Here is a 25,059-nt window from a genome sequence, read left to right on the forward strand (position 1 = left end):
ATTTAAATTTAAAAATTGTTCATATATTGAAATAGCTATACTGATCCACAATAATGTATACTTAAACAATTTTACCGCAAATTTGGTACACAGTAAAATACTAATTTTTACTTCATTCGTATTCTGTTTCTGGTCCAAGGAAAATATTACGCAAACGCTAGTCTTTTATTCACTGATTTACAGTACTACCATGAATCACTTAAATATACATTGTAAGAGACGCACATATTCATTTCTAAAATTCATTTGTGAACAATAAGAGTGTTACTGCGAAGGTTCACCATAAACACCAACTGAACTTCATATCATCCTTAGTAAACAATTTCCTTAACTTGTCTTCATTCAAAATTTTATGCTGTAGGTCCTGAGAAATACAATTCTAACTTCGGGGTATTATAATCTTTTCTCTTCAAAATATGTGACTGGTTCTCAGTCAATAAACTGCTATTAAATTGTAACAAAACTAACATAATTCAATTTAAATCCTGTCCAAATTCAACCTCGCAAATTTCTAGCGCAATAATTAACAAAAGATCCCTATTAGAAACAACAACAACCAAATTTCTTGGCTTAAAAATCGATAATGTGTTAAACTGGAAAAATCATATTAAAGAAATTACCCCCAAACTAAATTCAGCTTGTTTTGCTATTAGATCTATGCAAAAGATAGTAAATATCAATACCTTAAAAACAATATACTTTGCATACTTCCACTTGGTAATGAGTTTTGGAATAATATTCTGGGGAAATTCCACAGATAGTAACAATATATTTCTATTAAAAAAAAAAAGAATAATTAGAATAATGGTAGGTGCCAAGTCTAGGGAATCGTGTAGGACTATTTTAAAAAAACTACAAATAATGCCCATGGCTTGTCAGTATATCTTTTCATTAATAATCTTCCTCGTATGTAATCGTGAAAACTTTGTAACTAATTCAACAGTTCATAGCATAAATACACGTCAAAAAATGACTTCCATACTCCATCGGCAAGTCTATCATGCTATCAAAAAGGAGTGAGTTATATGGCAGTAAAAATTTTTAATAGCCTCCCTATCGATATAAAAAATGAAACTCAAAACATAAGATTATTTAGGGCCAAATTAAAGAAGTACCTAATTTCTCACGCCTTCTATTCTGTAAGTGATTTCATGACATTCAGTAACACTTCATGAAATTGATACTAAAACTTTGTGTTGTACTAGTAGACTACATTGTAAACCTCTTCTGTATATATTTCATCTAGACTGTGACTATAAATTAAGACTTTATAATAGTAATAAGTTTTTTGACTTGTTCCATATTCTAGCTGTAAAGCAATGTATGAATACCATGGAATGTTAATAAATACAATACAATACAATACAGTGTAATTAACTGACCTTAAACAGTAGATAGAGATCATCACAGAGGTCTTGAACAAAATTCATATCCGACAGCTGAGGTAACACAAGTTCCCTGGTCTCCTTGCTGAACGGGACTTTGGCCTGAGGCAGCCATGCCCAATGATATGGATAAGCCCTCCACGAATCAGGATGCTTGAAAGGGAATGCCAGACCATTGTCAATTGCTGCAATTGCTATTTCTGGCAGTTGCACCAGATTCCATTCCTGTTCAAAGATACGAAAAGTGCTGTTAGTCATTTCTAGAACTGTCTACCACTTAGAAGATTTTCATATTTACAGTAAAAAGAAATTATACCTTGTTAGTTGCTATTTTTATGTCATATAATTATCTGTTCATATAAGAAAACGTGGATTCAAAATTGAAGTTTTTCTCTAAATCTGTACATGTTTATAAAGCTCGTGTTGCTTCATACGTTTGTGATATACAGTGCATACATTTTATCTTTCCACACTAGAAGCAGTAGAGTGGAAGTGGCAGTACACAGCACATGTAGTCACTAAGCACTCTGTTATGAGTAGAGCCCGGATGTTTGGCAAAATGCCTTTTTTTACTGGGTGGAGGTAAATCATTATTTTCATAGATATAAATGCGATTTGAGGTAAATGAAAGTGACAGGGTCAATTTTTATTTTGTCTATTTTGCCTTTTTAAGGTGTTTCTTACTAATAAATGCCTTTTTTTTATCATTTTAAAGCAATATTTCTTGCTTATTTTCAATTGAAATAATACTTCTGAATAATGTAATCTCCATCTTACAATGTTTGGTGACGTATACACGTCCTTTGATGTGACATATTAATGAATTTAAATACTATTATAGTCACAATCATACCAATCATGACGTGTATACATCACCAAACATCGTAAGATGAAGATTACATTTGTAAAGTTTCTTTCAACCCATAAGCAGTGCTGACTAGATTAGATGCTATGGACAGTACTCTATAACAGAGTCGCCAGTATGAAAGGATAATTCCAAGCCTTTGGCGTGAGACGAACTCAATAGCTCAGTGGCAGAGCACCTGACCGGAGAACAGGAAGTCGCAGGTTCGATTCCCGCTCGAGGTTGTGAAATTTTTCTTTCATATCATGGCATGATTGTGACTATAATACTGTAGTATTTAAATTCACTTCTGAATAGTTCATTCTCTATCTGTAATATTCTTTTACCCTTAAAACTAAACAAAAAAAGGTATTTTACTAACACCTTAAAATTAATGTAACTCTGAAAATATTGAGATTAGGACGCATGTTTATATAACATTTTTTTCTCAGAATGTCTTCGGAAATAAGCTCCTTAGTGGCGGTAAATCCTCGTGAATCACCCTGTATCTACTTATTTTTCCAAGACACCAACCAATAACTTCAACATGGCCACAAATAAATGAATATATTACTGATATTTATTAAAACAATGTTCGGTATTTGTTTCATATATCTGTCATCAAAACAAATACTAGTAGATACTACTGCGTTCTATCATCTTCGTACAAAACAATAATTGCACAAAATTCCTATGGTAAACATTTCACAATAAACAGAGAAAAACATAAATCAAAGGACCAGATAAACCTCTTCTGGGAAGCAAGGAGGAAGATGATGTTAAGTCAAGAACCAGCCATTGGAAACTAATTATATATATATATATATATATATACTTATGGCTTTTAAGTAACCCGGAGGTTCATTGCCGCCCTCACATAAGCCTGCCATAGGTCCCTATCCTGAGAACATTAATCCATCATATCTCACCTCCCTCAAATCCATTTTAATATATACTCCCATCTACGTCTTGGCCTCCCCGAAGGTCTTATTCCCTCCAGCATCCCAACTAACACTCTATATGCATTTCTATATGCATTAATTCGTCCTGTGGTTCTTACATTATTCCGTTCATTATCTATATTTTTGTTAATTCTTATGTTTTTTCCGTTCATCCTTTCATTGTGTCAGCAAGTCATTCATTCTTTTAATCACTAATTATTTGATTCATTCATTCTTCCGTTTATTAGTCATTCTTTTATTCATTCATGTATTTTTTTCGTTCATTCATTCACTTTCCATTCATTCACTCATTCACTATATTCATTAATTCTTTCTTTCTTTTCTTTTGTCGGCCTCGGTAGCGTAGTTGGTATAGCGCTGGTCTTCTATGTTCGAGGTTGCAGATTTGATCCTGGCCCAGGTCGATGGAATTTAAGTGTTTAAATGCGATAGGCTCATGTCAGTAGATTTACTGGCATGTAAAAGAACTCCTGCGGGACAAAATTCCGGCACATCCGGCGATGCTGATATAACCTCAGAAGTTGCGAGCGTCGTTAAATAAAACATAATTTAAATCTCTTTCTTTCTTTCATTAATTCTAGCTTTAATTATTCATTCTTTTGTTTATTCATTTTTTTCGTTCGTTCATTCACTCATTTTTCCTTCATTCATTCTTTCGTAACTTCATTTTTATCCATTCATTTATTCATTTTTCATCTCATTAACTCGTTCATGATTTCACTCGTTAATTAATTGTTCCTTTTATTCATTCACTTTTCGGTCCTTCTTCCTTTTAGTATTAATTATTTTGTTCATTCAAGTATTTTCATTCATTCATTTTTTGTTAATTAACTTATTCATTTTCTTCACTTACTTACTGGCTTTTAAGGAACCCAGAGGTTCATTGCCGCCCTCACATAAGCCCACCATCGGTCCCTATCCTGAGCAAGATTAATCCAGTCTTTATCATCATATCCCACCTCCCTCAAATCCATTTTAATATTATCCTCCCATCTACGTTTTGGCCTCCCCAAAGGTCTTATTCCTCCGGCCTCCCAACTAACACTCTATATGCATTTCAGGATTCACTCATACATGCTACATGCCCTGTCCATCTCAAACGTCTGGATTTAATGTTCCTAATTATGTCAGGTGAAGAATACAATGCGTGCAGTTTCACAAAATAAATGACTGTAGGAAATTCTTTGAAATGGAAGTGACAGCCATGTACTCAGGTCAGTTATGAGATACCTAGCATTAAAATATAATATATACATTAGTTTTATCTATCTTACCCACCGTTGCATCCTCTAATTCTCCACCAGCTCCTGCGACTGACTGAATGTTTGGCTGATCATACCGAATAAGCCAATTGTCATTGCCTCGGTCAGTATTTCGTATGATGTAGTCAAGTACAACAAGTCGTTCAAATTTTAACTGAAAATCTCGCTGCACTTTAGGTGGTAAGGGGTCTACTTCAAATCTTCTTAACCAATAATCAGCATCTTTATAACCATCTACAAAAAGTTGAAAAGACCCAACCTGGAACACATAACTTCAATTAATATTATATCTTATACAGAGACAAGTATATTTGATGTTTACATTGAAATTAAATTTTATTTCTGTTCGAACTATGCTGTGAATATTGTACATACAATGTGTCCGATAATGTTACAGACTTTGTTAGTAGACAGTCACTATAAAAAAAACTCCCAATAAGGAAACTTCTAAAATATAACAGGGCTACCTACAAAGTTAGAGGCATAGCAAGTGTGTTCTATGTAGTATCCAGTCATTCATAAAGTGTTTAGCCTATGTTGCAGAAAAGCATGCATTTATTCGAGAATTCCTAATTGTTCACAAATCTGCTGACAGGTATTATTCACAATTCATTGATGTAATGTCTCCAAGCCATTGAACATATCAAAATCTTTAACGAAACTTTCATACAGAGGGGTTCTGCTCTTGGAAGAATTGATGAAAAATTGAGTCATACAGCATAACTTAAAAATGTGTTTAAAAATATTTATGCTCGACAATGCCGAAATGTAGTAATTATACACCTGGTAGTAGCCCTTTAATGAACCTCATTAAAGTACACCTATTCATTACAGTTCAGTTGTTCAGCCAATGAGAAATCGCCATTGCAGCATTACAAAAGTGCAAGTATCGATTATTCTTGCTTGCGCTCGATTCATAAACAAACATACTCGCGTCTTAATTACTATCATTATAGGCTCGTTGCATAATGTACTATTAAATAACTAATATAAGTTTCTAAAATAACAGTTAACTAATATTTTTGATAAATTAATTTAACGTACCTATTACCACATTGTACTTATTGGGAGAAATAAAAAGTCACTAATAATTTACTGGCGAAGACTTGTCCATGCAATCTACTGTATCTGTATGATACAAATCAATATCACTTAAGTCACAAGCAGTGGACAAAGGAATACCAGGCTGTTTGGGCGAAATTTTCAAATAGGATTTCTTAAAAAATAATTCCAGTTTTGGAATTTATTCTGAACAGCTCTTCCTTTTGATTGTCCTTTTACAATGTGCACTACTTTGTTTAACTCTAAGATCACTCATTCTTTAATAATTAACTAATCACTAAATCATACACCAACTGACCAACCCTAACAGGCTATCACTAGTTCGTAAATGCAAGTGCAAACAAACATAACGTAAATAGCTCAAAAGTGAACACTGTTAATTACAGCTCAGTGCAGTTCGAAAAATGAGTTCACCATTGTTTGATCAAGTATGTTATAATAAACCTTACGTGTATGGCTAGTAACTGTTAATCTGTCAATCCCTTTTCATCATTTTTCTTAGAATATTAAATGTTATTAATAGTTGATTAAATGGTGATCTTACTCGTGTTAATTACGTAATCATGTGCGGCTTACAGCTGTTTCGGTGTTACTTAACACCATCCTCAGAGCCTACTAGATCTCGGCGCTATCTCAACTTCGCTGCCTGTTGTGTGATGAAGAGTTGTGTCAAATAGTGTGTGTGTTCGGAAATTGATCTGTGTGTTGAGAATTTGATCAGGGTGTGTTTTAGTGTGTCTGTATATTTCATATTGTTCTAGTGTGTTGAGTTTTTGAGTTGTATGTGTAGGATTTCCATGTATGCATTTATGTTACTGCATGTGTGATTAGCATTAGTTATGTGTTCGGCATATGTAGATGTATTGTGTTCTCTGGTTATTGCTTTAATGTGTTCTTTGTATCGAGTTTGGAATGATCTGCCTGTCTGTCCAATGTAGAAACTCTCGCAACTATTGCATGTGAGTTTGTATACGCCTGTGTGGTTGTATTTGTTTGTGTTGTTTGTGTGTTCAGATGTCTTTGTAGTGTGTTTTCTGTTCTGTATGCTATGTTGTATTTCTGTTTTCTGAATGAGGATGCGATCTTGTGTGTGTTTTTGTTTTCGTATGTTAGTGTGATGTATTTCTTGTGTTCTTGTGTTTGTGTTGTATTTTGTATGTTTTTGTGTTTGTTGGGTTTTTGTTTTGTCTTCCTTATGATGTTGTCTATTATGTTTGGGTTGTAACCATTTTCTTGTGCTATGTATTTGATTGTGTTCACTTCTTCATTGTAGTGTTGTTGGCTCATGGGTATGTTGAGTAATCTGTGTACCATTGTCCTGAATGCAGCATGTTTGTGTTGTGTGGGGTGATTAGATGTGTTGTGTATGTGTGTGGCGGTGGTGGTTGGTTTTCTGTTTATTTTGAAGGTGTGTTTGTTATTATTTATATTCAAGTGTTAAAAGTAGTGTACGAAAGTTTCAACATTGATAAATATTATTAGTGTGGATATTTTTAGCATAATTCCATACAAGTATATCACCAAATTTTTTTCATGAATGCTACATGTTTATTTTTCCTTGGACAATGAGAATGACACCACGTACCATTTCATAGATGAATAAGATGTTGTTGTTTTCTAATGCCAGGCGTTTGACAATAAAGTCATTTGACCTCTTGCACTCCAATATTTTTCAAAGATATTATCATGGTTAGCCACTGAAGCACAGATTATGAGATGTTCCGAATCCATTTCTTAGTTTGAGTTGCACAATGGGCAGAGATGAATAAAATTGATAATTGCTCTCTGTTGTAGCACGTGTTCTTTTATTTGTGCTTTGGACTTCTTCGAATGTTGTATCATATTTTATCAGAAAGAATTAAATTTTAAAAATTTTAAGTACTGATTTTTAAAGTGTTTTTTTTTTTTTCCTCTCATAACAAAATTCGCCCTTCAGGCAAAAAATGTCGCCTCCTTAATTCTGCCACCCCAGGGCAACTGACCCAGTCTGCCCATTGCTAAATATGGGCCTGTCCCTTTAGTTATTTCATCAAGTTACAGATAATGTAAGATATTGAAAAAATGGAAAACTTGACAGAGTGAGCCAGGAGTATTATGCGAAAAGTTTAAGATTTAGCTTCTTAATAAAAAAAATAAGAAAATCTAGTCGAATTTATGTCCAACCAAAAGTGACCCATATTCCTCTATAACCTCACAGTTTACAAGTTTCACTCAGAGAATTGGCCAACAAAAGGTACGTAAAACTCGAAAATGGTTGGCAGTACTGCTCAATCTCAAATATATAAAAAGGAAGAATGCTGGGTTTGGACATAACACTATGAATGAATGAATTCATATTCGCAAAATACTGTCTTCTTTCAGGTCTATTTTGCAAGGAAGTTACCAACAATGCATTAGAGATAAGAGCCAGACGCTTGCATGCAGTCAGCTGTTCACGTGTTGGGACACAGTAAGTGTTAATAGCGCTTGTAAACATGATAACGACATTCTAAAAAATCTTTACTTAAAGGTCAACTACTTGAAGGCAGTGAAAAATTTGTATTTTAAATCAGAAAGATTTAACAAATTATGCATAAGCACACAAGAAAATTCAAGATACAAAACAGTTAACAGAAATTATTATGTTGTAGACTAACATCTGCCCTCAATTCACCAAAATTTGCCTTATTTTATCTCTAATGCGATCTCAAGCGAAATATTAACAATATTAATCCCCAATGTCAAACATTTATTTGAACATGTAATCAAAATTTTCGTAATTCTCATCTCCTCCTGTTTATATCATACCCGTATTACAGTTGTGCTTTTCAGACAGTTTTCTTTAATTTATTGCATTACATTAGTCATCTCGCCACCACCATCAAAATCAAAATAATAATAACAATAATAATAATAATAATAATAATAATAATAACAATAATAATAATAATAATACTTACTTACTGGCTTTTAAGAAACCAGGATGTTCAATGCCGCCCTCACATAAGCCCGCCATCGGTCCTCCCTATCCTGAGCAAGATTAATCCAATCTCTATCATCATATCCCACCTCCCTTAAATCCATTTTAATATTATCCTCCCATCTACGTCTCGGCCTCCCCAAAGGTCTTTTTCCCTCCGGCCTCCCAACCAACACTCTATATGCATTTCTGGATTCGCCCATACGTGCTACATGCCCTGCCCATCTCGAACGTCTGGATTTAATGTTCCTAATTATGTCAGGTGAAGAATACAATGCGTGCAGTTCTGTGTTGTGTAACTTTCTCCATTCTCCTGTAACTTCATCCCTCTTAGCCCCAAATATTTTCCTAAGCACTTTATTCTCAAACACCCTTAACCTATGTTCCTCTCTCATAGTGAGAGTCCAAGTTTCACAACCATAAAGAACAACCGGTAATATAACTGTTTTATAAATTCTAACTTTCAGATTTTTTGACAACAGACTGGATGATAAAAGCTTCTCAACCGAATAATAACAGGCATTTCCCATATTTAATAATAATAATAATAATAATAATAATAATAATAATAATAATAATAATAATAATAATAATAACAACAACAACAATAATAATAATAATAATAATAATAATAATCATCATCATCATCATCGTCATCTAATACATTTAAAATTATTTCAAGCCCATTAACTGTCACATTCCTTACATGAATAGCTTACATTTTCACATTAATATGGCCATTTCTGGTAAAACATTGTATGTGTATTCCTAAAGTTGGTATTGTAAAATATTCTGACGATAAACATGGTAGGAGATATAAAAAAATTAAGATTAGTGGCAAAAAGCTCTAAATTCGTAATGGTTTTTAAGTGACAGGATATAATAAACAATAAAAACATCACCGGTTAAAAAAAAAACTTGCGTAAGTAAGTAGAGCACTTTATCTTGTCAAAAGATACAGAGGTTTCTTGGTGGAAGTGGATGTGGTAAAGTGTCGAGACTTCTGAGGTGTAGTGTAAGGAAATGCATTTGGGTAAATTATAAAAAATAAAAATAGCTATCTCCCATCACTCAGTGCTAAGCAAAGTGTAGTTATTTTCGAAGGAACTGTGAAACTGTGAATGAGATACTGTGATTTCGTGTTTAATGATCTTATTCTGCAACTTAACTAATGTTGTTGTTGTTTTCTAATGCCAAGTGTTTGACAATAAAGTCATTTGACCTCTTGCACTCCAATATTTTTCAAAGATATTATCATGGTCAGCCAATGAAGCACAGATTTTGAGGTGTTCCGAATCCATTGCTTGGTTTGAGTTGCACAATGGGCTGTTAGGGGACTGATATATTCCAATTTTATGCAGGTGTTTGGCCAAACAATGATGGCCTGTTGCCAATCTAAATGCAATGGGAATTAACTGTGGATTATGATGCAGAGAGTTATATTTTTTCCCTTGAGATTTGTGTTATCAAATTTTGTTTGTTGAAGTCTAGGTATGTAGATTTAATAAATCTTTTCACAGAGTAATAGGCTACATAGATTTAGTAACAGGTCTGTAAGTAGCAGTGCTGCCCTTCTTTGCTAAAGCATCCGCATTCTCATTTCCCAGGATTCCACAATGGGATGGTATCCATTGGAATACAATTCTTTTATTGAGTGACATTAATTTAATTGAAAGAGCATTTTAGTTATTTGGCTGCAAAACGGTAATTGTCGAATACAGGGGGGAGAGCCATTAATCCTTCCCATTGAAGGCTTTAAGGAACCAACCTGGACAAATACCCAATGTCCCATCCCTACCTTCCTGTGGTGCAGCTGTTAGTAAGCATAATTTTTCAAGCTGAACTAAAGGGAGGGGCTACTCATCAATTAGCACTGGTCAGCTTGATGAGTTAATGACCGAATTTGGTATAATTTTCCTTTATTCAATACTTAATTCTCTCTTTACCCTTTCCTATCCAGTCCTCTGACTGAACTCTTACTTTCTTCGACCCCAACAGTATTAGAGCATTCGAGGCCTAGGGGTTCATTTCACTTTCCTTCCTACCCTTTCTACTTTTCTGTTCCTAGTGCTGACCTGCTATGGCACTAAAATCGTCCTCCAGTGGCTTAAGAATGGAAAGCTGGTGATCAACAAGATCTCCCAGCTAGGTCCAATGGACCCGTCGACCAACGGCAGGTGTGGTCCTCCAGACATTCTGGGAGTTGTGTGTGAATGAATTAGCCACCAAAACATTAAAATATGTTCACTTAAATCGGCTACAACTTGCCATTATTTTTTGTCTATTGTGCAACTCAAATCAAGAAATGGATTCAGAACATCTCAAAATCTGTGCGTAGTGGCTAATCATGACAATATCTTTGAAAAATATTGGAGTGCAAGAGGTCAAATGACTTTATTGTCAAATGCCTGGCATTAGAAAACAACAACATTTTAGTTATTTCTGCTGTTTGAGATGAAGGTGTGTGTTTAGAGACTATTGATAGAATAGCTGCTTTGGAGTCTAACAATATAACTGTATTCTTAAATTTATTGATGTGGCATAGAAGAACTTAACTATTGTGTGTGAACAAATTCGCACATTTCGACGAGCAGTGTAAGAGAAGAACATGTATTCATATTTTTTCATTAAATGTGTTTATAAAGGTACAGGAAAAATAGCATTGTTAATTATTACTTACCTTCGGTCGTAACCCAATTCTATTGAAATGTCTACCAACATTGGGAAATTGCTCCATAATGGCACGCTTTACACGTGCTTTTTCTCGGTCAATCCTTGGATAGTTGAAAGTCTCACTGACTAGTTTCACCACCTATTATAAACAGAGAAATAATATAAATACAAAGACACAACTCATGACTTAATTTTACTTCATTCTCTGGAGTAAACTTCCTGGAAAAGGGAAAGGTGTCACATTTTATTCCCACTGAGAGAAAGGGAATGCATGGATTTCCAACAAAAAGAGTCTCTCCTACAGCCAATGGACTGAAGCGATCAAAATGAGCTGCAACGTTATTCCAGTCAGAACCCTCCCAGACAGAAGCCTTGATACTAACCATTGCAGAAGATGCGATAAGCAAGAAACCTCACCCCATGTACTGGGTTTTTGCCGGAAGGGAGAATTACTGAGAATTGACCGTCATAATAAAATTCGCTCCATGATTGCCAATGAACTTCGCCGGGCTGATAAGTATGAGGTGTACGAGGAAATTGGGTGCCTTTCTGCTGACGATTCAACTCGAAGAGCAGATATCATTATTGTAGACCAAAAAAAAATTGTGGACTCATTCTCGATCCCACAGTCCGTTTTGAGAACAACGAGGAACAACCTAGAGAAGTCTGCAAACAAAAACAATTTATCTGCCATGCTGAAGCGATTTGGGGACCAAATATAACATCAAGACATGAGACGTTATAGGAATTATGATTGGGACTAGAGGCACAATCCCACAGGAGTCCTTAAAAATCTTCCAAAAAATTTAAAGTTCCTGACAGCACCCTGGACATGATATCCTCCACTGCATTGACGTCATCGATTTGCATAATTAATCATCACTTACATTCTTTATAAAATGTAATTTGTCTTGTAGCCTGAATTGTTTGTTACATTTCCAATAAATTTCTCAATGATAGCCTACCTAACTAGGGTTTCTATTAAAGAAAAAATTGAATTAAATATAAATATTCATTTAAAATTGATTAGGAGGCCGATTATTAAACCCTGGTTGGGACGGCTATCAACTATCTCAACACAAGTTACAACCAAACAGCAACATGTACGAAATGAAAATAATCAGAAACACATTGCGTTACAAAAATAATTGAATGATCACAAAAATATGGGAGACTTGATCAAGACAAATTTTAGCGAATTTTTTGCGGGTATTAATTTTAGATTCATTGTTGGAATGGTTTATATTTATAATATAAAATTATCAAATATTATAAAATAGAAATTTTTTATAAGTCTTTATGGTGTAAGTTCTTTGTGACCGTTCCCTTATGCCTCTTGAAGATGTGTCTGGTTTCTCCATCTTTATCATGGTCAGCCTCTATACTGCTTTCCTATTGGGTCATACTACCATAATTATTTTGGTATGCGATTTTAAGTTAAGGATTGTTCACAATAAACCGGGAACGAGAACCAGAATGAAAACGAGAAGCAGAGGACGTGAATATGACAATTTTTTATTCACAATAAACCGAGAACGTAGACGACTATGCATATCGATATGCATGTCAATAACGATATGTAAAGTCGATATTACGCATTCTGATGTTATTTGTGTATAATTGACCAATGACGTTCTCTCATGAGTACAAGGCAGCCAACATAAACACAGGTTAATCAACTTCGAAATTTCAACTGAAACATTTCATTAGGTAAGGTACTATAAATATGCCCATGCATCTTTATTATCACAAGCCATTTTAAGTCTACCATAACGTAAAATAATTAGAGAAGAAACATTTGTAATAGAACAAAAATGAACACAAGAGCAGTTATTGAATTGAAGCATGAATATGTAGTGTGTAATGCAACCAATACAGTAATAAAATATGATTCACTTACGATCAGTATTCAAAGATGCAGCTGTTGAAAGCCACGTATTCTCCTTCATTTTCTCATCTTTATACGAGGCGCGCCGCTTATCGTAAATGTGAGGAATTTCCTCGACACTCAATATTAGAATCTCATCAAATAAAACTTGCTCCATGATGCACAGCACAGAACAAAATAATGCATAGGTTATGTCACGGTCTTCTTGCTACAAAATATACGACGACAAAATAGCTTTTAGATAGCATTAGAATGAATCTAGTGGGCTGTGATCGGAAACGTGAACGCCAAAGTTGAAACTTGGCCAACTCTCCGTTCCCGATCCCAGGCTCCGGTAACCTTTTCGTTAATTGTGAATGCTCAGATTTAAATGTACACATTTTAAAAATTTTACCGTTTTCGTTTTCGTTCCGATTCTCGTTTCCGGTTTATTGTGAACCAGCCTTTATTCTTTCCAGATTCTCTCCTTATTTTTACTGGTAAATTTGTAAGTATATCTTCTATAACAATATTCACTTTAAGTTTCACTCGAATGTCTGAATTTTATTAAATCCCAAAAGATCTCTAAAAAATCTCGTCTGTGGTGCCCCTAGTTCTGTTCGTCTCTTCTGTTCAACACCCAACTTTTACTGCCATAAAGAAGAGCCCATTTCTACGTAAAATGTTTTGTATAGAAATTTAATAATATCAGTACCCTCTCAGAAATGTTCAATTACAATCCTTCAATGCATTTTTCTCGATACAAACATGCTATAGGGTAGCAGTTTCTATGTACGTAGAACCCATGTTCAAGCATAATGTCTAAAACAAGGGAAATTACTGACAGTACATATACAGTGATAAGAATAGAAAGATAAAACATACAGGTGGATAACGGACAATAACCAGTTTTCTCACTGTCCTTCCTTCAAACATGTCACAATATTATTTTGTACTAGTAAATGAGAAATATTTAGGAATAATATCCATTACTACTCAGACTTACAATTCAATTAATCATTTAAGACAGATGACTGTTAATTACTGCTCAGTACACTAACAGATTTATTTGCGTTCTGAAAAATAAATTGTCTTAAGATTGGGAGTTTCCTGGAGACAACAAAAGTTTTGAAAGCACAATTATAACACAACTAGTTGTTTTCAATGGCAAACATTTCACATTTCTGTTGTTCGTTTCTTGTTTCCAATACATTTTATTAAATGTTTGGCAATCATAATAATACTGAGTTGTAAGAATATATTTACCGATTCTGCAGTCCTTAATAGTTCTATAAATACTGTAGAATCGCTCTTAACTGACACCAAAGGGACCAGGCTAGTTCTGGATACGAAATTTTGCCGGATAATTGAATAAATATAGGTATATACAAAAAAAAAAAGTTCGTATTTCATGTGCCAAATGTTGAAACTCGAGAGGCCAAGGCCCTACATGGGCTGTAGCACCAAGGAGTAGTAAATGTTAAAATTGCAGCCAAGTAAAGCTTATTTCTCTATAACTTGCTCATAACTGAATAAACATAAAGTAAATGCGAAATAAAGTGATAGAAAAAATTTAACAATTTGTAAAACAAGAGAACATTTCATAGTTGTTAAGACAAAATCTGATGTTCCCTTGTTTTACAAATTGTCAAAATTGTCTAAACATGACCCAATGATTAAGTTAGTTCTTCATTGTTTTTATACATAGATTTCTTATGACAACATTAAATCCCTATGTGTTATGCCCAGAAAATCACACGATATATTCTTTCGTGTTGTGAGATAAGATTGTTTCTACTGCTTCCTGGAGAAAAACATAACTTTATTTTGATATATACTAATTTCACAAGAATTCTGTGAAAATAATGGCAGTATAAATCTTTACACAAATTATTAAGATGACAATTACAATTATCAGTTAGTTATTGTACTACACATTCTACAGATATGAATGCAACTGAAGTTTCTTTTATTGACTACTCAATGATGCTCAAGAAACTGCACGTTTATATAGTATTGATGGAATTGGTGATAACAGGATGGTATTTTGACAAGACGAGTCAGAATAGTCATGGGATTACTTAATATTTGTCTTACAGCAGGAAAGAAATCTCCGAAACACCCAACTAGGCAATTGATCCATGTAGAATTCAAAAACCCTCATCTGAATGCATTTTGCATGGTATCCTAAAAGTACATACAATTCAAATCCACGTCCACTATTGAAATACACAGATCAAAGTAACATCAGATGTACCGCAATTCCCTTTTAAAATTCTCGGTTTAATTGTACAATGAAAAACATTATGTAGCTTCGAAATATTACCAATTTTGTTGCCAAAATTATTTAAATATAAATTTATTATTTGTTTGCGATTATATATGCCTAATTATTAAATTGCTATATAGAATGTAAGTTTAATTTCTAACTACTGTACTAACTTTATTAATTTTATTATTGACAATAGAAATGACTGAAGAGGACAATAACAGATTGTGAAAGATGTAAATGTGATTGCTTGTAATGTCTGAAGAGAGAACAGTTATTATCGTAATAAAAATATTATTAAAAAATTGATCTGCTCTAGAATTGTTAAAGCTCAAAATCTACTTCTTGATAATACAACTAAACAATTTCAGATACAGTAGTTTGGAGACAAATCTGTATGATTATCGCAGAAGATAATTTACAGGAATTTGTTGTATTCTCTTTTGAGTCAAGTTACAGTTTAGACTATTATTTTTAATTTAAATAGTATCAGTGGAGATGTCCCTGATTGACCTGAAGCTAATTTAATACATGTGTGTGTAATTTCACTCTTCCTTTAAACTGTTCACGAAATTTCATCAAGAGGCAAGAGGCTATCAACTAATCACAATTGTTAAAATAATAAAGTCATTATTCAGAGTGCAAGAAATTCTGCAGTTACGAAAAAGAAACACCGGTACATAGTATGGAATAACCAAAACATCCACTTCCATGCGATTATCTATCACGTCTACAGACTGCTGTCTAACAGAATTTTATCTTATCTTACAACTTATATATTATCTGAACTCTTGATTCAGATCTAAAATATTCATTTTAATTTATATGAAACTATCACGTAACTTGCAAATGTATACTTCAATTGTGACTGAAATTAAGGGTTATTCTGACATACTGTCATTAATTAGGGTCACGAAGTTTATGCACTTGCATATATCTTCCATTGCCTGTAATTAAATGCTGATTAATTATTTTCACGAATCATCAACAGTTGAACTTATCAAATACAATTTTTTTACGTTGCATATTTTTGCATATTTTGTCCTTTTTTTTTATAAATGCATAATATTTAATGATATTTATATTACTGTGGCATATTTTCGCGTTTAAATTCATTAAAGCTGATTTTTATATTGCATAAAAGTGCATAGTTTGGATTTTTTAAAAATAAAAGCATCATATTCTATTTTTGAAAATTCATGTATCTCATAGCACAGAAGTGTGCCATTCTCAACAACAAATGCAACTTTTTATCTTCTAGTTTGATTTATAATGTTATTACATTATAATAATAATAATAATAATAATAATAATAGTTTTATTTTCCCTGGCAGAGTTAAGGCCATCAGGCCTTCTCTTCCACTCAGTCAGGATCAAATCACATACAGAAAAATACATACCGGTATACAAATATTAACTTAAAAATAATAATAAACATAATAAAGTAAAAAAGAGAGATTGAGATTATTATTATTATTACTATTATTATTATTATTATTATTATTATTACTATTATTATTATTACTATTATTATTATTACTATTATTATTATTACTATTATTATTATTATTATTACTATTATTATTATTACTATTATTATTATTATTATTATTATTACTATTATTATTATTATTATTATTATTATTATTATTATTACTATTATTATTATTATTATCACTATTATTATTATTATTATTATTATTATTATTATTATTACTATTATTATTATTATTATTATTACTATTATTATTATTATTATTATTATTATTATTATTATTACTATTATTATTATTATTATTACTATTATTATTATTATTATTATTACTATTATTATTATTATTATTATTATTACTATTATTATTACCATTATTATTATTATTATTATTACTATTATTATTATTATTACTATTATTATTATTATTATTATTATTACTATTATTATTATTATTATTATTATTATTATTATTATTATTATTATTACTATTATTATTATTATTACTATTATTATTATTATTATTATTTATTACTTATTTTTTAACGATATCAAGAAATATAGAATTTTATTAGTGCATATTATTGGCATATTTTAAGGTTTTTAAAGGCATACTTGCATGCATATTTAGTGGGTTTCTAGGGCATGTACTTCCTGGTCCTAGTCATTATTATCATCATGCTTTTATCTCCTCTTTTATATATAAGTTACTCTCATAAACAATACAAATAAGAGAAGACATAAATAAATATTAGTTGAAACACATTTTCCTTACAACTTGTTATAATTCGTAGTAGTTACTGTACGTAACATTACCTTCAGGTAAGTTTGTATTAGAGTGTATACTTAATTAAAGAGACTTATTCTAATTTCCTCACAACTTATACATACCTTTGTTTTGGGAACAACTCTAAGCTGCAATTTTTGATCAACTAAACTTGCACCAGCTTCTGAAAGATAGCCCTGGTTTGGTATAAGACAGGACCTGCCAAAACAGCAAGGACAACACAACTTGTGCATCCATTTCGTCCACTTAGGATTTAACCGTCCATAAGGCTCTTCATCCTTCGGTTTGAAGACACCCACAATTCTCTGCAGATTGAAAAACATTCTTATAAGCAGGGAAAGGATTTATATGTAAATACATATTTACTTATAAAGCTAATATAATTTATATTTTGCATTATCTTTATGTTTCACAATGTGTAGGGTTGAAAAATCCTACTTTTATTTTCCATATTTTTCCATATTTTAGAGTTTAGTACATATTTTCGTTAATTTCCATATATTTTCCATATTTCATATAAAACAGTCCATATTATATTAGGTTTAACAATAAAACAAAACAAAATTCCATTAACTTTTAAAAATACATTTCAACAATAGAGATTTAAACACATGTTCAGTAATCCCTTTAACATCAGAGTTATTTGAAAATTAGCAGTCCTATCAACAATGGGAAAGTAAGTTACAAAACTGTATTAATTTAATTTAAAATTTTTAACAGACTTCAGTTGTGCAGCTCAACAGTTAAATGCCAGTCAGAGTACACATAGGTTCAGTTTTGTAAATCATACTATAAAGACGGTAAATATGCCAAAAGTACGTCATTCAGTCAATTTAAAATCAAAACTAACAAGTTACATTTCAGAATTTAAAGAAGATGGTTTATCAACTGACAATAAAATATTATTTTGTAATTTGTGTCAGTGTGCAGTATCATCTACACAAAAGTTCCTGGTGCAACAACACATTACAACTAGTAAACATCAGGCCAACAAACAACTAAATTCCAAGCAGAGACAATTGTTTTTAACACAACCAACAACATCGAATGTAAGATCTGAGTTTAACATCGACCTGTGCCGTTCTCTCATCTCTGCTGATATTCCTCTCTACAAACTAAAGAATAAGGTCTTCAGGGAATTCCTTGAAAAATATACTCAACATACAATCCCGGATGAGTCAACACTTAGGAAGACGTATGCTCCATCCATCTACGATGAGACAATACAGAAGATAAGAGATGAAATTAAAGATAGTTCAATTTGGGTTTCCATTGATGAGACTCCCGACAAAGAAGGTAGACTTGTTGGTAATGTAGTTATCGGTTTGTTAAGTGAACAATATTCTGAACGAATTCTTTTACATTGTGATGTTCTAGAAAAGTGCAATAACAAAACTATAGTTAAACTGTTCAACGAAGCTATGGGTATCCTGTGGCCAAAGGGTATTATGTACGATAATGTGTTATTCTTTATTAGCGATGCTGCCCCTTATATGGTCAAAGCTGGACAAGCATTATCTGTTGTATATCCTAAATTGACTCATTTTACTTGTGTGGCGCATGCATTTCATCGTGTGGCAGAAGTGGTCAGAGACAATTTCCCTAAAGTAGATTTGTTGATTTCATCAGTGAAAAAAGTATTTCTCAAAGCTCCCAGTAGAGTTAACGTGTTGAAAGAAATGTACCCTGAAATTCCATTGCCACCAAAGCCAATTTTAACTAGATGGGGTACATGGCTAGAAGCAGTTGAATATTATGCCGAACATATAGACTCTATTAACAATGTTCTCCTTGCATTGGACTCTGAAGATGCAGTCTCAATTGATACTGCGAAAACAGTTACCTGTGACATAAGTGTGAAGAATGACTTAGCTCACATTCAGCATACATTTTCATGCATCATAAAAACGCTCAAAAGTCTCCAAAATAGGCACCTTTCACTATCTGAAAGTTTTGAAATTATAAATAGTACTGTGGAACAACTGAATCGTGGTAGAGGTAAAGTTGCAGATGCAGTAAGAGCTAAGGTGGACACTGTACTTTCAAAAAACCCTGGATATGAAGAACTACAAAAGGTTGTTGCTGTGATGAGTGGTGAATCAACAGTGAAGATTAACTTGGACTTATCCCCAGCAGACATTGTGAAATTGAATTATGTACCAGTTACTTCTTGTGACGTCGAACGCTCTTTTAGTCAGTATAAATCTATCCTCAGAGACAATAGAAGAAGATTCACTTTTCAGCACTTGAAAGAAATGTTTGTAACCTATTGTTATGGTAACAGACAATAAAAATTGTGTTTTGTTGAAACTACATTGGAAGATAAGGTACGTCCATTATATTTTTTGTTTAGTTTGATTAAAATGTACCAATATTTAACGTACATAGTCATTTTTTTATAATTTTAAGTCCATATTTAATTCCATATTTTGGTAAAAATCCATATTTAATTCCATATTTTGGTAAAAATAACTACATATATATTTACATATTTCATATATTTTTAGTCCATATAAATCCGTTCCCTGCTTATAAGTTACATACGCTAACATGTAAGTAATGCATCCAGAGTAACGCATTTCATGATACAACTGAACAGGTAGTGAGATATAATTACAAAACGATCAATCCTCAATGTTACAATTTTTAAATGTACACAAATATACGTAATTCGAAGTTCAATTGTTTACTATGTCAATTCTACATTGTTCCATCTTTCCATAAAATAAAGCAGGTGCAGTCATCAACTTATAAAACTGTAACTGTTGCACTATCAGTTTTGCATGCAAAGAGAGAGATTTTAATTGTGCTATATAGGCAATGAAATTTATAAATGTAAATGTAACTGTTTACTCTTAAAACATATTAAAAGGGTTTCAAAATTACTAACCCATTTCACAGATATGCCTCAAAATACAATATCAGTTGTAAAAATTTGTCTGACAAGCTAACAAAAGTTGTTACTTTATATAAACGCTTTCATTTCGAAAATGTAATTAGAAATACATCATGAAATTGACACATACTTTCTCATAGGTTTTATGAGTTCCACAACAATTTGTTTCCTTTGACATGTTTCGGATGTTGCTACCGTTTATAGTACATTTATATATACAATAAAATACGGTGAACTTTCGTTTTCTGAATTGCATAATAGTTTGTTCGTTCATTCATTCATATCAAATGCTTTTATGACAAGAAGGGATGCTTATCTTGTAACAATGAGATGTTCTTCAGTAAAAATAATTATTTGGATTGGCCAGGTAAGGTCAGGGAACTTCTGGGACATGCAAAAGTCTCAATTACAAATATAAACAATTCTGTATATAATAAAATTATATTATTAATATATCCGAAATAGAATGTACTTTATCACCTATCCTGTTCAACAACTACTTGGAGGATTTAGTGAAGAACTGTTTCCAGAATATGGGAGGAGTGATAGTAGGAGAAAGAAGAATAAAGTGCATAAGATTTGCTGATGTTATGGCGTTGATAGCAGAGGAGATGATACTAAGGAATATGCTACTGAGCTTAGTGACAGCTGTGAGCAGTATGGGATGAAGATAAATGCAAACAAGACGAAGACAATGGTCAGAGGAAGAAAAGTAAAGAAGGTAAACTTGCGAATTCTAAATGAGGCAGTAGAGCAAGTGGACAGCTTCAAATACTTGGAGTATACTATAAGCAGTAACATGAGCTGCTGCCAAGAAGTCAAAAGGAGAATAGCAATGGCCAAGGAAGCTTTTAATAGAAAAAGGAGCATCATCTGCGGACCTCTGGAGAAAGAACTAAGGAAGAGACTAGTGAAGTGCCTTCTGTGGAGTGTAGCATAGTATGGGGCAGAAACATGGACATTACGACGAAATGAAGAGAAGCAAATAGAAGCATTTGAACTGGAGAGGAATGGAACGTGTGAAATGGACAGACAGAATAAGAAATGAAGCTGTGTTGGAAAGAGTGGGTGAAGAAAAAATGATGCTGAAACTGATCAGAAAGAGGAAAAGGAATTGGTTGGGTCACTGGTTGAGAAGAAACTGTTTACTGAAGGATGCACTGGAAGGAATGGTGAACGGGAGAAGAGTTCGGGGCAGAAGAAGATATCAGATGACAGACGACATTAAGATATGTGGATCATATGCGGAAACAAAGAGGAAGGCAGAAAATAGAAAAGACTGGAGAAAGCTGGGTTTGCAGTGAAAGACCTGCCCTTGGGCAGAACATTATGAATGAATGAATGAATAAATGAAGGAATGAATGAATGAATGAATGAATGAATGAATGAATGAATGAATACCCAAAACGTTTAGGACTAGGACTTTAGATGTTGATTTAATTTTTATCTTCATCTTATGTAAGTCACAAATTTAAAAAAAAACTATTCGAATCAATTTCGAGTCCATCACTTTGTTTTTGATTTTAAATAATGACAATTTTTTAAATTATATTTCATGCATCATTCTTAGGTTAAATGCAAAATCTATTCAACACTTTATATTATATGACCATACACGGACAGATTGATCATAATGTCCAAAACCACTTTTATGGTTATCAAAGATACTGAAACTTCACATTTCCACAAAAATATAGGAATCGATGTTTTATTTACTTTCTCAAATGATAAAGTAAAAATATTACTTATGAATGAAAATTCCACAGTGATATAAATGAATAACATGGTCAATGGTGGAATGTGTTCCACTGTATTTATTTTTATTTTTTTTTATTTATTTTTTTTATTGTATAATCATGTAAATCACGTTTATTTATCACTTAACGCCAATATGTATCCCACTGTGATGCTTTTTTTATTATTAATCTATTTTTTTGAAAGGTCCGGGGTTCGATCCCAGATGGTGACAGGATTTTTTCTCGTTGCCAAACTTTCAGAACGGCCCCGAGGTTCACTCAGTCTCCTATAAAATTGAGTACCGGGTCTTTCCCGGGGGTAAAAGGCGGTCAGAGCGTGGTGCCGACCACACCACCTCATTCTAGTGCCGAGGTCATGGAAAGCATGGGGCTCTACCTCCATGCCCCCCAAGTGCCTTCATGGCATGTTACAGGGATACCTTTACCTTTTTACATTTTATTCAATTGTCGGTTTCTGGTTTAATTACGTAAATCCTACTTAATTGTAATCTAATACTAATATGTATACTAATGTGTTTATTTTTATTTTTACTGTGTACATTTTTTTATTGAATTATCGGCTTCTGTTTTTATGTGATTCGTATTTGATTCTAACAACATTAATATGTATTCCACTATGTTTACTTTTATTTTATGATCTCATTATGTACCTAAATTGTATCAGTATGTAATTGCTTAATTCTGATCCAGTTTTATGTTCAACTCTGTAAGCAAGTTTTACTCCTGGTTGAGTGTAAGAGTAGGCCTTACGGCCTTAACTCTGCCAGGTTAAATAAAGCCATTATTATTATTATTATTATTATTATTATTATTATTATTATTAAGAAAAGCAAAGCTTCAATTTCAATAATGCTAATCAATGTCCCTCAACATCCAATGGTATTCACGGACATTACATAAACATATTAATCAATATTTATTATTCAGTAACCCAATCAAAGGTGAGCAGGTAGAGAATACATAATGCAGATAAGAAAGATAAGCACAGCTGATTTACTGCAACGTAAATAATGACCTACTTATCAATATTCAGAATTTGCACACACTTGAAGCGGTTCTCATTTAAGAAGATATTTTAGAATTGCTTATGATAAAACACAATATCCAAATATTAAGTCTAATTGACATGAATTACAACAAATACTTGATTATTCTTCCTTATTGCAAGTAAAAAGGAAAGACAAGCTCATTTATAATGAATGAATATGTTTGTCTTTAAGTAGCATACCTTTTGGTGAGGCGACACTTCACATTATTAGTATACAGTGCCATCTCCCCGTTTTATGCCTCTCATACAAGTCATTTAGGTTGTCACTTATTTCTAATTTACTGTTGCAATTCTTCCACTAGTCAGTCAACAATTCTTCCACTAACCTTACTCCTCTTACTTACTTACTGCCTTTTAAGGAACCCGGAGGTTCATTGCCGCCCTCACATAAGCCCGCCATCGGTCCCTATCCTGTGCAAGATTAATCCAGTCTCTATCATCATATCCCTCCTCCCTCAAATCCATTTTAATATTATCCTCCCATCTACGTCTCGGCCTCCCTAAAGGTCTTTTTCCCTCCGGTTCTCCCAATTAACACTCTATATGCATTTCTGGATTCGCCCATACGTGCTACATGCCCTGCCCATCTCAAACGTCTGGATTTAATGTTCCTAATTATGTTAGGTGAAGAAAACAATGCGTGCAGTTCTGTGTTGTGTAACTTTCTCCATTCTCCTGTAACTTCATCCCTCTTAGCCCCAAATATTTTCCTAAGCACCTTATTCTCAAACACCCTTAACCTATGTTCCTCTCTCAGAGTGAGAGTCCAAGTTTCACAACCATACAGAACAACCGGTAATATAACTGTTTTATAAATTCTAACTTTCAGATTTTTGGACAGCAGAGTGGATGATAAAAGCTTCTCAACCGAATAATAACACGCATTTCCCATATTTATTCTGTGTTTAATTTCCTCCCGAGCGTCATTTACCTTACTCCTCACCCATTATTATACCAAAAACACTATACTTCTAATTCTTGATCCCCCTCCTGTATGGCCCATTTCCCCTCACTCCATATCTCTAATTATTTGCATTTTTCACTGCTAACTTTTCCACAATGCTACTTTATTTTAAGTCTTAGTTTTTTCTCTCTCTCGGTTTATTTCCCCTCCACACCATTTCCGTAAGCCACACTGCTTTTTCACCTTGTTTTTCCCCTCTTCCTTCATCACTGCTCTCTGAACTATCTCCTACTCACATTACTCTACTTCTCGTCAGCCTCAATTTGGATCTTCGTTCCTTCATCCTCTTCAAAACTGCTCCCATCTGATGCCCACTATTTACCTTTGCTTGCACTGAGGTCAATTCTGCTGTGCTTGCTGAATACCAGTTCACGTCACTCCTCTTTCTTCAGATGACGTCACTGCCTGCTTTCCGGAAATTTTCGCTGAGCTTAACACTTTCACACTTGACTCGTTGTTCTTGCGTACACTCACCATACTCGTGTCACTAACCTCACCTTGTTTAAATTTTCTAATAAAAAAAGCCGCCCTAAATAAGGGTTCAAATAGATCGGTCTACTAATCATTTCATAAAGAATAATCATGAAAACCAATTGTGTCAGAATTTGAAAGGAAAAAGAAAACATTAAGATAAATGATATGAAAACACAGGAAGTCATTTACAATAAAAGTTTGTTGGGTACAAATGATTACTAATTATAGCTAAGGATGATTTTAACACATGAGATTCTATGGCATCAATCGTTGCATCAGAAATTTAAAATTGTTTAAGTTGATTTAAAGTTTCTCGTGGGATCGTGCCACGGGCACCGAACATGAGCCCAAAAACTGT

At 33.0% G+C, this 25,059-nt stretch overlaps 1 protein-coding gene across 2 annotated transcripts in view; it reads right to left on the reverse strand.

The window, feature by feature from the left end:
• The window catches only part of Pi4KIIalpha (phosphatidylinositol 4-kinase II alpha), a 53,688-nt gene that overhangs the window by 16,063 nt on the left and 12,566 nt on the right, over window positions 1–25,059 (reverse strand). For both annotated transcript variants that reach the window (XM_069822817.1, XM_069822818.1), the window contains 4 exons: window positions 17,667–17,867; window positions 11,155–11,286; window positions 4,470–4,712; window positions 1,383–1,610 (listed from right to left, as the gene is read on the reverse strand). In XM_069822817.1, coding sequence (XP_069678918.1) covers window positions 1,383–1,610; window positions 4,470–4,712; window positions 11,155–11,286; window positions 17,667–17,867 — 804 coding nt within the window. The remainder of the gene's footprint in view (window positions 1–1,382; window positions 1,611–4,469; window positions 4,713–11,154; window positions 11,287–17,666; window positions 17,868–25,059) is intronic.

This window comes from Periplaneta americana, chromosome 4 (assembly GCF_040183065.1).
Source record: "Periplaneta americana isolate PAMFEO1 chromosome 4, P.americana_PAMFEO1_priV1, whole genome shotgun sequence".
In the NCBI taxonomy this organism is placed as follows: Eukaryota; Metazoa; Arthropoda; class Insecta; order Blattodea; family Blattidae; genus Periplaneta; species Periplaneta americana.